The sequence below is a fragment of the Grus americana genome, chromosome 2 (genome assembly GCF_028858705.1).
Source record: "Grus americana isolate bGruAme1 chromosome 2, bGruAme1.mat, whole genome shotgun sequence".
NCBI lineage: Eukaryota > Metazoa > Chordata > Aves > Gruiformes > Gruidae > Grus > Grus americana.
In genome coordinates this window covers 113,724,201-113,737,484 of record NC_072853.1, presented here as the reverse complement: position 1 = coordinate 113,737,484, position 13,284 = coordinate 113,724,201, and the positions used below count along the sequence as shown (strand labels likewise).

At 38.3% G+C, this 13,284-nt stretch overlaps 1 protein-coding gene across 1 annotated transcript in view; it reads right to left on the bottom strand.

Annotated features, from left to right (window-relative positions):
• The window catches only part of VPS41 (VPS41 subunit of HOPS complex), a 123,044-nt gene that overhangs the window by 57,026 nt on the left and 52,734 nt on the right, over positions 1-13,284 (bottom strand). The window contains exons 8-9 of the mRNA XM_054816116.1: positions 4,445-4,564; positions 1,101-1,247 (exon numbers count right to left, since the gene is read on the bottom strand). Coding sequence (XP_054672091.1) covers positions 1,101-1,247; positions 4,445-4,564 — 267 coding nt within the window. The remainder of the gene's footprint in view (positions 1-1,100; positions 1,248-4,444; positions 4,565-13,284) is intronic.

Below are 13,284 nucleotides of genomic sequence, written 5' to 3'. Positions count from 1 at the left end.
CATGCATTTCTGTATCTTGAAGAACACAGGCTGTAAATCAGTGATGATGCATCACTGAGGACGAAAACCAGACAGGAAAAAGTTGTAACTGCAGTCCACAGCCTTATAAATATGCTGGGAGAGGACAAAGAAGATGGACCACAAGAGAGAAATCTGAAAACATCTGCCCACTATGATTTCTTCATAGTAGCATATATGTGAGTTTGGGTTTGGTATCTTCTCACACTTTGCATCTCATTACCTTACAATTTCAGTAAGAATATGCTATTGCAACTCCCAACAACAGGAAGAGTACGTACATATAAAGAAATGCAAATACCCAAATGTTGGAAGCACAGACAATACAAGGAGGAAAACAAACGCCAAACTTATGACAAACCTCCTCATTTGTATAAGTTTAATGCTCCAAAAGCTTTTTACACTTCACCTACCTCAATTTACCCTCCCTTTCCATCTACTCCTACCAAGCACTTTTAATTTCCCACTGTGCAGTGATGTAGCAGTCTGTTATTAGAAAACAGCTAACAGGCTTGTAACAAACTCATGTCAGGTGCTGGTCTGAGCAAATCATAGTCAGTCTGCAGCATGCAAGTTCAAAATGCCAGTTCCCTGCTGAAAGCAGAACAAAACCCCAAGCGGCTTGTCCCCCACCCCATTCTTTTTTTCTTTTTTTTTTCCCCATGGTGACAAAAATTATGTGGCTGTTTCAGCAGTCACAACCTCCTCAGCCCTCAAAACAAACCCATCCAAAAACACCTCATGGTAAGCTGTTCTTCCTTAATGCTAATCAAAAGAAATGAATTCAACAGCCCACTAAAAGTGTTCAAAAGAGGAAATCTCTCCAAGGCACAGAGGACAGAAGTGTCCCTGAGGATTACATTCGCTGTGTGCTCACAAAGAGAGATCTGTCTGACCGCTGGGTGTCTATCACTCCTCCTCCTCCTGAGGGTCAGTCCAATGACATTTCTATGGCAGCAGGAGTTCTGCACACTGTAGTCAAAACAAATTCTATTTTTTTCGATTGTCTTTGCTTTTCAGAAATAATCCTCTGTTTGTCTGTGATAACAGCAAGCATTTATTACAAAGACAGGTAATTGCACCTTTACTGAATTTCCCCAGCCAATAATCAGCGTTAAATTATCCTTCCAGCAAAGGCTGCAGGGATACATATCTGGGCGAAGGCTTATGTCATCTCGAGGCACATTGGTAATTCTTTGCTTGGAGATCATGTCAAGTATCTTCACGCCCTGAAAGTTTAAATACAAGAGAACTTTATTCAGTATGACAAACTCCTACTCACCACATCCCATATTATTTTGCACGCTAAGGCAGCCATAGCAGTCTACGGCTTAAGTTTCAGAGTAAGGCTGAGCGTGCCAACAGAAAAAACTGTTGATACAAAGACCCATCTAACAGAGTAGGTGATAGAAGGAACAAAGGGATTAGAGTAAGTTAGATATTTCAAATTCACATGCCAAATGAAAAGGTATAGTAAGTGAATGAGTGACAGATTAGCAACTCCAGTCATGAACCAGTTCAGCTTGTTGGGCTGGTGCTACTACAGGATGAATGAAAAAATCCCAGCTCTTCCCAGCCCCTGTAGAGAAGCAGAAATTTCCACCTTGGAAAAAGAAAAGATGTGAGGCAACAGCTCATTAAGATAAATGAGGCCATTCTGTACTTCTCCAGAAATGCACTTCTACTTTTACATTAAAACAGAAAAGCAAGCATATTTAAATGATGCTTGGTTTTGTATGCTGAGATTTTTCACTGCTTCCTCAGGAAATCTCCTAAACTAACAGAACAAAAAGTTTAAAGAGAAGATTAAAGTCATTTGAGAGAGAGAGGGGAAAGAAAAAAAAAGCGCCATTAATCAGATTTTTCCATGCCATTTAGAAAGGTAAGCTATAACCTTTCCAATAGCAAAATGGAGATTAATTTCATGTTAAGTAATGATTTGTTCTTAGTGATTTAAAAACAATAGTCCCCAAAATAAAACAAAGCATTTTAGTAGATATTTGCTTTAAGCTCAGTGAGCAGAAAAAAAACAACTCTCATGATCACAGAAAAGGGGATGGAAGGGACCTTGAAAGGTCAGTGTCCAGGATGCCATTCCATGTTAGGATTTTTCTAGTGACAAAACTGATGTAAAAGATTCCCCTGCCTGTTTCTGTTCCCCCCCCCCCCCCACTGTGAGTTTCTATGTCCCCAGCTGTGCAGATTCAACTGTTTGTATGTCAAAGAGTCTAAACATGGGGGTCATAGTCTAAACCAGGTTTTGCCTTTTTTAAAAAACAAAAACAAAAACAAAAAACCCCAAAACCAACCAAACAAAAAAACCCCACAACACAAGAAGCAGTAAGTAATAGAGGAGTGGGCCTATTTTTTTTTTTTTTAAGCAATCTTTGTCACTGAAGAACTGTGAGTGGAACATACTCCTATTGGCATCTCTTAGGTTAACTGCCATCAAGGTTTCAGTAAAAAGAAAAATTAGAGCATTTGCACCATATAGAGCCCAGACCTCTGGGTAACGTAAGCAAGGAGCTTATGCTTTGTGTTTTCTAAGATCATCTGATAAAATTTGCAATCTTGCTTGAACTGCATTTTAATAAAGTTGTCTTTTATTAATCTTACCACTTTTTCTTCAAGGATGATTTTCAGATGAAAGTAACCCATATCACACCTTCCATTTTTCTAAAAGGCAGCAAATCCTATATGGGTTAGACTAGCTTACATTTCAAGTGCCTTTCAAACCAATAGCGTATGATCCTCTATAGTTAAAAGTATGCCATTTGCATCATGAACCAAAAGAACTTCCAGAGTCAACTTCCTATCATGAAGGAGCCTAAAACCCGTTCAAATGGGAGTTAGGCAGCCTAATGCCCCTAAGGATTTAGTACTCAGGTGTCTCAGTGTGTAAAACTTACACTCTTGGCAATGGAGGAAGAAGAGGGCACAGCAGTAAACATGGGTTACCTGAGCATCTGACAAGCAGAACCTTTATTTAGACCTTGCCTAAATAACCCAGAGCCTATCTCAGAATAGCTAATGTTTAACAAGGTCACATACAGTGTGTAGGAGAAAAAAAGAAAAAAAAAAAAAGAAGGGGTGAAAACTAGATAGCCACACACAGACAGTAAGAAGCAAGGCTATAGAAGATTTTCTCTGAAAGAAACGAAATGGAACACAAAACCTTGCCAGACGACAGAGAAATTTTTAAAAAGGTAAAGGGGGAAGGGAAAGGCCAATAACCAAATATATTAATCTTTTGGAGGGCAAGTGTCATTTCATTTTTCATTGAAAGATAGGCCCTGACCATGGCTTTTTGTCTCTGACAGATGGCTCTCAACATTTTATTAGTATTCTGTGTTCTGATGTGGCACATCATCTCTAGGGATAGCTCTCCTCAACTGTCCTATCTATTCCCAGCAGATTTACCTAGAATATATATTTTAATTGTATGGCTCTGAAAAGAACAAAACCTTATGATATGACAGTCAAGCACTCACTGAAGTTTCAGTTCTAATGTAGTTATTAAAGAGGAGTAAATAAACAAAAGTTCACCTCTAACAATTTCATATCAAACTGGTTTTGAAAGGAATAAAAGAACAATGGCTTTAAAATATTTTAATAAATGCTTCTCTTTAGGAGGGAAAAACAACAGAAGGAAAAAAGCTAGTGTTTCAGAAGTATTTTCCCCACATTTTAAAATAAGACTTTGGAATTTAGACATGATACACACTTAAAAAATACCCCTCACTGCTGAGCTTTAAAACACAGACCTTGACCCATCAATTAGATATACAGTGATAGGTGAAATGCAACACTCAGCATGAAAGCAATGGTTCCCTTTAAAATATGAATTACACTTAGAGGAAAAAGGGCCTATTTTCTCCTAAGTCTAGCCTTTTCTAGTGGCCTACCAAAATAAGAAACTGTAACTACTATTTTTTATAATCTGCAACATTAGAAGCACATATGATAATGTCACTTGAGTAAAAATTACAAAATCCAGACAGGTTTGGGTTTTTTACGGGGGGTGGCGAGCGTGGTGATGTTGGGTTTCCTTTTTTTTTTTTTTTTTTAAATAAAGAGTTACATTGGCACTCCTTCCTCAGTTTGCTTCAATACATTGCACTGGTCAAAACTCTGCTAGATAACAGTGCACAGTAGCAACCACCTCCACCAGCGGTACATAGAGCTACATTTCTTAATTTCCTCAGAAGTGGCAATCATATGGATAACACTGACTAGCCAGCAGGAAACACCAGAAGAAATGTCTACGAGGAAATGGGATCTAAAATACTATCCTTTGATGCCTTTTATACTTGATTCTTCAAATGTACCATTTTTCAGTGGAATATTTTGGCAATTAACATTGAAACATTTCAAATAGTGTAACACAGCGGTATTTTGGTTCATTTAACAGAGGTGACATACTTACCATATTATTGGCCCAAGCAATTAAGTGGCCTCTCCATTTTACATTTCTTATGTTTCCTTCCCCTTCATGTAAAACCGAAGGCTTCCATCTATTCATCCAACCTCTCTCATATAACAGCAACTATGAAGTGCAACAAGAAACATTTCTGTGACACAGTGCTGTATGTCAACATGGGAGGTTATTTTTTGCTTCATTATCAAGGGTAATGAAAAATACCTATCACAAAATAAAAGCAAATACAATTAAACATTTTCATATAGTACACATGCATTGATAATCTTTTACACTACAGAATTAAAATTTCTTTAATAATAATATTAATAAGCAGGCCTTCCATCAGGTTTCTTCAGAGAATGGTAAGCATAATTATTTCCATTTTAAGGATAAAGAAATTAAGGCATTTGAGAACCTAAGGCTACAGCACTAGTGACAAGACTTCAGAAAGCTGGTAAAGAAACCAGGCTGCCTAACACCTATGTACTGATCTGGTGACAGGCTCCTTCTTCCCTCCAAAGAACTGGAGATAGGAAAAGCTTCCCATATGCGTGGCGTAGTCAAAGAAAATTAATCAAAGGCCCCCAAGACTTTGGCCTTTTGCTTGGCCCCATGTAAAATCAGATAGCCTTCCATACAGCTCTAGAGATGCTGTTAGTCCTACACGTGCAAACTGCACTGTACCACAAGTGCTGCTAATTGAAAAACGTGTGTGATGAGGAATCCTGGGTTCTGCAAATAGGGAAGGTATTTTAGAATAGCTAAGTGCATAGGAGATGTTATGAAATGCTTTGCAGCAAAGTAAAACCCAGCTACATGCAGACAGTCTGCATAAAAGTCTAGCTCTTTTACTGGTTCCTGTATGGTTTTAGGAAGTTATTTAACAGGATTATAACATGGAATCACTTTGAGTGATGTAAAGTGCAGCGCTTGGAGGGATACCTAAGAAAGAAGCTGAAGTATCTACGAAGATCATACTCTAAGGTACCAGTCCTGCCATCTTTTGCATGAGTACACCCAAGTACAGACACATGCACAACGAGAACCCAAGCTCACATGAGTGCACACTGACCATTAAGAGGTGTAAAATTGCTACCTGCAAGGACTTTTACCATGTTAAAGCCTAAATCGAGTATATATGTAGCTAATGTTTCCTAAGATCCAGATGTACACGCTTTTTTATACATGGTTTCCCCCGTCCCTATTTGCATAAATACATCAAATGATAAGATACTAGTTTTTTAAAATAACAGCTTTTAACAAAATAAGGGATTTTTAACAGCAATTACACAGACTGCCTCTCTCTCCTAAAGCCACAAGATGGCACCAAAAGACAAGTATTTTCTCCAAAAGTTTAAAGCAGTCACTACCTAGGATACTCCATTAGAAACTTTTCCATGAAGTGCGCTGCAGACATCAAACTTCTCATGCACATCTTGTCATTTTAACCCCACCCAAAATGACTCTGTGTCCTTCGCATAGCTCACATGAAGGCCCACCTTTTAGACAGTCTAGGGTTTGTTTTTTCCACCTATGAAAAGACTACTCAATAAAACTCTTAAGAGAATATGCTATTTTACAGCAACCAAGGCATGAACCTGAAAGCAGAGGTAACATCTAGGCTCACAGGGCAGTGCCATACAGAGGAATGTGCCTCAATAGGCTGGTATGCGGATGTGAAGCACAGGAACAGCCAAAACTCATTAGCTCCACTCAGAAGATGAGGGTATCGTTAAAAACTAAGCGCTGTGCTGATCCACACTTGAAAATTACTTTTCTCCTAGTTCACAAACTCCTGAGAGTCTTGATGGAAAAAGAACATAGTATGTTCATCTGAACCTACTGGACAAGGCTGTGAAAACTGATGCAGATTATATGAAAAGTTAAAACTTGTTGATGTCAATTATATTATCTGAACTTTAAATCTTTTCTGCTTGTGACTGAATTGTGATTTATTACACACAAGATCAAGAGTGAGCTTGGAATGACACTTTGCAGCTATTTTGTTACTGTTCATGGTTCATGAACACCATGCTTTTTCATGACTCTATACCTGAGTAAGAAGCTGCAAAGAAAATAAATGACCTGAGAAAGAACTGGTGAGGAGAAAAGAAAAAAAAAAAAAATATATATATCCTGCTTCGGTCTATGCTCAACTCTAAGCACATGCTTAATTAAATTCTCGGACCAAGGCAGTAGAAGACAACAGTCTGATATTGCCTGTAATAAAGATGGGAAGAGAATGTGAATCACTGCAGCACCCAGAATTTCCTGTTTCATATCAGCAAGTGCAATAGGTCCAAGACTGAAGCCAAAGAACACACGACATTGTGGCTTAAAAAAAAAAAAAAAATTTTTTTTCATCTCAAAACATGTTTTACTAATTTATTTGCAATGGGATTATCCACATTTTATTGATATATGATGTGATTTATTTATTACTTCTTACAGCAGTGACCCCTGGAAACTGAGTTACTGAACCCAGAACTTTGCTATGCATTTTGGAACTGCTATCCACTGAACGCATCGGTCTCAAAATAAGCAGCCTAATATATTTCTTAGTCTTCCTTTCTGTCTTCATATTAAAATGTTTATCGCACCAGAAAGCCATTTAAAACTTCAAGAGAAACTAGACACATAACAAAAATCCACCATTTCTGGAGAGGCTCCTCCTACCACCTCCCTCTGGTTTTGGTAGGGGAAAAATATTTTAGGGCTTTATTTCCCATAAATTCCATATTTTGGCAGTCAGCATTCAGAGTACTTATATTTCAACAGCAGCTACAAAAATCACTTTCTTGCATTCTCTGCAACACAGTTTATATTTTCTCCTTTTTGATTTGCTCTGGTAAATCTTTCTAGTCCTTTGTTACAATATCATAGTGCTTAGAATGCACTACTAGCATCTCTTGCATGTACTCTGACATGATAATATAGCTAAAATCAAACATAATAAACTTCGACTTCAAGGGTCCCCACCCACACTCCTTCATAGTACATTGCAATCTTCTGATACTTTACTACTCATTATTTCATGAGTCGTCTTAACTGCTGATGCTTGTTCACTGGATCTTTAAGAGAAAAAGACCCACTGAAACATATAAGACAAGAGGATGGTGCAGGACAATTTTGGGTTTTAAAAACCAGTTGATACAATGCTCTTGGATTAGTGAATACATCTCTCTATCTTTCACTACCAGGAGATGAACCTCCTCCAAAAAGAGCTCGAAATTCTATTTTAGAGTGCATCCACTAAAGAGAACAGACTAGCGCTTGGATTTAATGGAGTCTATCATGCAATTAGCATTAACACTAATTACATGTAATCCCAGTCTTTAAACTATGTACAGGAATTCTCAGTCCTCTGAACAAAGAGGCCAATGATTGCAGCTTTGGTAGTATCAATACAGTGAAGCAATTCAATTCGATTTCATTCCACTACCAAATACCACCTTCAAAACACTGAAATAAAAGGTGTCTGTTCTCACACAGTGAAAAGTTTCAGAGGAAACACGCTTTTATTGACGCATGATGCACAGCATCATTGCTTTGTTTCAACATAGTGCCTTCTCTGTATAGATGTGGAAGAGTTTTACAGAAGAAAAAGGCTGAGACTTCAATTTGTAACTGAAGAGCCACCCTTCCCTTCCCTATTGCAGCACTGTCGGATTAGGTTTTATTTCACAAAATAAAAATCAGGAAAAAACTCCCTCTATTTTCCCCGTCCTGTTCTTTGTTTGCCTGAGTGTGAACGTGTGCCTACCTGTGGTATTTGTTCTAGTTTTTTGGCACCTGTGTCACCAACTCTCCCCTTAGCCAGGCAAGATCACAAAACCCTAAAATACTACTGCCATGGTTACAAGTGATCACTACAGATATTTATTGTTTTCAGCATAAAACCAACATTTACAGGCACAGCCAAGATTAACAGATATCCGAGAGTAACACAGAACAGCATGGCACATGAAGACTTACTGTTTAATCGTGCATCTCTAGGAAAATATATAGCAACAATAAAAAATTATCACTTCTGTTTGGAACAGCGATGGACTGGATGAGCTCAAACGAGGCAGAGAATAATGTAAGCCTCAAGTTTTTAAGTGAAGATGAGTTTTCAAAACATCGTCACAAAACACAGTTGTCTAAGGAGCTGGGGTGTGGATGAAGGGGAGGGCAGGAGGTGCAGACAAGGGAAATCGAGCAAGGAGGCAGCGGCAGAGAACAGCAGCATTCAGAGGTAAGTGATGGCAATGGTGAGAAACGAAACACAAGCTGCTGCTGTAGTTCACAGACAGAAAAGCTAGAAATTTTGAGATGCTTAATACAAACAAATGCCACAGGACTTTCATTAGGCTGTACTTTTAATAACTCAACTGCTAGATTCCAGCTGTCACCTATTCACAAAGAGCTACAGAATTAACACCTTGCAAAGCAAGTCCTGCAGCCTTGCAGGCAGAGACACAAGCTCTCACACATTTCACGTATTTAGATCCTCTTTGCTTGCCACCTCAGGCAATGAAAAGTTTTCTACGCAGACATTTACAAAACACGCAGCTATAGATTACACACACAGAAGACTACGATCTCTTTAAAAAACAAATTCGTTTGTTACAGCACAGGGAGAATGTTTTGGTTTTTGCGATAAAGAAGAAATGCACATCCAAATAATAATAAAGAAGTGTAAGCCAAAGAATCTGCTTATTAAGCAAACGGCACATCACTACATATCAAAGTCTCATCTGCTGAATAATATGGGATACATCCGGGCAGTATACATCATGGCAAGCAAATCGCAGATGTGTATTATTGTGGCTTGCTTGCTGCTACAGTTTGTTTCCTGCTTATGGTAAATTATCCAATGCATGGACAGAAATTGCCATAGTATTTACTCTTTCTTCACTTAAACCAGACCTTTGAGTATTTACTGACTGACATTTTATAGCTTACAAAGCAATCTGCCTTTCTTGTCTGGTACTCTTCTACCCAACATAATGCCAAACAGCTGACTATCTGCTTTCTAAAAATGGACTGTGCTGCGAACAGCATCCTGACAATTTAATAATTTGTCAAAGTAGTCCAACCAGTTATTATGAAGTACGTATCATAGGGTTCAGAGGTAAAGGTCATCTACTTACTCACAAAGCAAAGTGCATCTGCTGACACTAAAAAGCAGACAATTAAAAAAAAAAAAATCTGAGACATTCCCTGGCAGACTTGACTTTAACATACAAATTCCACTACCCTTAACAGCGGTTGCAGATCCCCAAGAATGCTATTTCTCTTCCCGCTTGTGCATTGCTCGCAATCGCTATCCCTTCACTGTATATGACATTGCTCCACCTGGAGTGGAAAGATATTTAGATCACCTTGTTTCACACCTTGGGTAGGAGACACCATGGGTCCAGTTCAGAATTCTAACACTGAAATAATATTTTAGATTTTTTTTTTTTTTTATAATGAGAAATTTGCCCCAGGTAACACTAAGTTCTCTCTGCTTTTATAAGAGACAAAAAAAAGAAAGTCTAATGTTTAAGCATGGGCATCAATATGCTCAGATGCTAATTCTGGGAGGATAAATGGGACAAACATGTTCAGATACATCTGCATTTGAAAACTAGTTTTTATAGTGTATCTTCTCCAGCAAAATAAATACAGACCCTGTTAAAAATATATTTTTACATCTATTTGCACCATATATATATAAAAAATATAAATACATTATGTAGATATAGACACAGATAGATATCAAGATGTGACTGCTGACAGTCACAGGGTAAATTTTCAGTTTTATCCTGGTTCCCTAGCCCTTAAAATGTTTCAGATTGGATACTGAAATCAACACATTATATAAAATGCATGTCCTAGACAAATGAGGAGCCAAATCTGAATATGCTATATCTGAGATACTGAATATGCTACTCCATACTGGCTTCGGAATTCATTTGCTTAATTGTGCTGGGTCCTCACTACCATGCTGGATAGAGAACTCCCCACACACACCCCTTAATTACTACACATACAGCAGAGTGACTCAATGACTCCAGACGATTTGCTCTCCTGGAATTTTACTACAGAAATCTATGCGTCTGGTTATTGATGTTAATCAAAACATATAATAGGGAGTCTCATCAATGCCTCTGCCAAGTAAGAAACTTCAAGTTGTCCTGCTCTCCTAATTTATCTTTCCATAAGACACAGTGGCCAATACCTTGACTTTGAAACTGAAATACCTTCAATCTTCTCTGTTAGTTCTGCCTCTTTAACCCTCTGGATATAATGGATACATGGACTTTGCAATAACGTTCATTTAGTTGATGTGTTGGGAAAGACCAGCGCTCTAACAGTTAAATAAAGAACACCTTGTTTTCGGCTTTACCAACCCTCATTTAGTTGGCTTTTACCCTGTTATTTTTTAAGATTAGACCCTTTTTTAAAAGGTAGAAGGTTATGGCCTTCAATAGCACAGTATTTGTCTTTTCCCTTGCTTTGAAGCTCTACTGTCTGCTCCGGACAGGAATGCCCTGTTATTTACAATATACAGTATTATTATTTCAGTGTTACCATCATCTGCCAAGTCATCACAATGGTGCTGCAGTTAATTGCAGAGATAAGGGGGAGGGGAGCAGGTAAGTGCCTCTATTTAGTACAGTACCAATTGCTTCTCACTGCAATCAGTAAATGTTTCCACACTACCTGCCTTGTTTCTAGGCACAGATAACATTCATTCATTGGGCGGGGGGGGGGGGGGAAAGGGGGTGAGAAAAGTTTTTCCAGCACAAATAGAAGGCAATGATATTATCCCAAGCTTAATGAAAGTTCTTCACTTTTTAAAACTAGTGCATTAGTAAGCAAACGATTTAAATTACTTAATTAGTTTATAATACAATTTAGAGAAAAACCGCTCTTGAAGGACTCTAGTACATGCCTAGTTAAGCAACTGTATAAACATATGCATGGTAGAGTTAAGCTTCCAACAATCTGCAATGATTTAAACAGTTACCCCAGGGAGCACTGCTCTTAAGTCAGCTTCAGGTCAGGCTCAGTTTCTGAAATGTGGCAAATCTCAGCATCACACAAAAACTAATCCAAGTTCCAAACATCCACCTGTGTTGGGAACCAAGGACCTGCACCATGCATCCCTGAAGCAGGTCACTTAGCTTTTTTTCCTTCCCTCTCTACATTTTTTTTTTTTTTAAAGAGATTGTTGCTCACATTGAACACTTGCAGAATGGTCTGCAGTGGGTCTTTGAACTGAAAAGTATATTTTTTATACATTTTATATTGTTATGAAGAACTATGTATTTCTCAAAAAACTGAGGAGGAGGTAATTTACAGCTATAGCCTCCCCACCCCATTCATTAAGGATCCTACTGAGACAGATGCTTGGCTATAAAATTAATAAATTTAAGTAGACTTTAAAGGGCTTTTTTGAGATGAGACAAAACAGAGTGTTAAGATCAGGGGGCAAGTTCTTGCTTCCTGTGTGCATGTGCAGTTTGGCTTCTTTATTTTGTTTCACTGTAAATGAAAATCAGCATGAAATTCAAGTAGGAAATCAAGAACATCCTTCTCATACTCTGAGGCAACAATGAGGGCTTTGAGGAAGTCAGCAAATTTCTTTCTGGGTGCTTTTATCTGCTCAAATTATCTTAGCAAACAATTTAAAACAATTTTTAAAAACTCTAACATTTAAAATGATAATATACATCATGTTACCATCTCCCAGAACAACAAAAAACAAAGACAAAACCCTTTGGATAAAGAGTTCGCACACTTCGCACTCCGTATTTGAATGCAGCTCAGGCAATGAGCATAGCATGAGGACTTTAAGCAAAGCTTTTCTCTTAAAGCTTGATCCAAAATGAGGATAGCCTTACCTCTATCCTTACTGCTATCCCTGCTTTGGTACAGGTGGGAAAGACAGGCAGCATGCCTCCCACCCCTGCCAGCTATCAGCTATGAAGTCGCTGTGTCTGTGCAAAGGCTAAAAGTCCAGAGACCCCAGGAGCCACAAGAGGTCCCATCCCCTCCCTGAAGTAGCTCATCCAACTACACAACCTCCAGACAGGGAGCAGTCCGCATCCTGAGGTGGTATGCTCCAGTCTGCTTCTCCTCGCTCTTGTGGACCAACTTCCTGTTGTCTGCTGCCCCCATACAGATCTTTGGCTTTACACTTAAGGAGAGGTGTGTAAATAAAATGTTTTTCAAGGCCTTTTTCTTTTCAGAAAAAGAAAAAAAAAATCTTAAATAAGTGGAATTTAACTTTCTGAATTTTCAGAGAGCATTTTGTTGTTGCCTTTATACAAGCACCTATGTTCCTTTTGGAGGAAAGGTGAAAAGGGGAATGGTTTCTACCACAAGGCTAAGAGGTTTTATTTGTTGGTTTTATGTATCAATAAAATCAAATTACAGGTGTCGAGGGACATTTATTTCAATGCTAAATACCTTATGTTAAGATGTCAATTAAAGTTTTCCTGAAGAGGAAAGTTCCTCAGCAAAAAATGAATGCATTAGAACGAGTATACCATTCCCCAGAGGACAGAATATAAAACAACCTGTCAAGTAATCAAAGATAACCAAAGAGAATGTGTTAACTCCCTGATGTTTTTTTCTGTTCAGCATCAGGTGAATGCAAGCTCTTTTACCACCTGACGGAGCCCTGTTCTATTAATTCCCTGCTTCTCTCTTTCCATACCCCTTTTATCAGCACTAAAAAGCTTCACAAACTGGTGGCTGACAAAGACATACACTGACTGTGCATTATTTTAAGGACAACACCAACTCCGACCAGCCAGCAAAAGCTGTCAAGCATACAAGCCACTTAAAAAGCAAAATAAAACACAGCC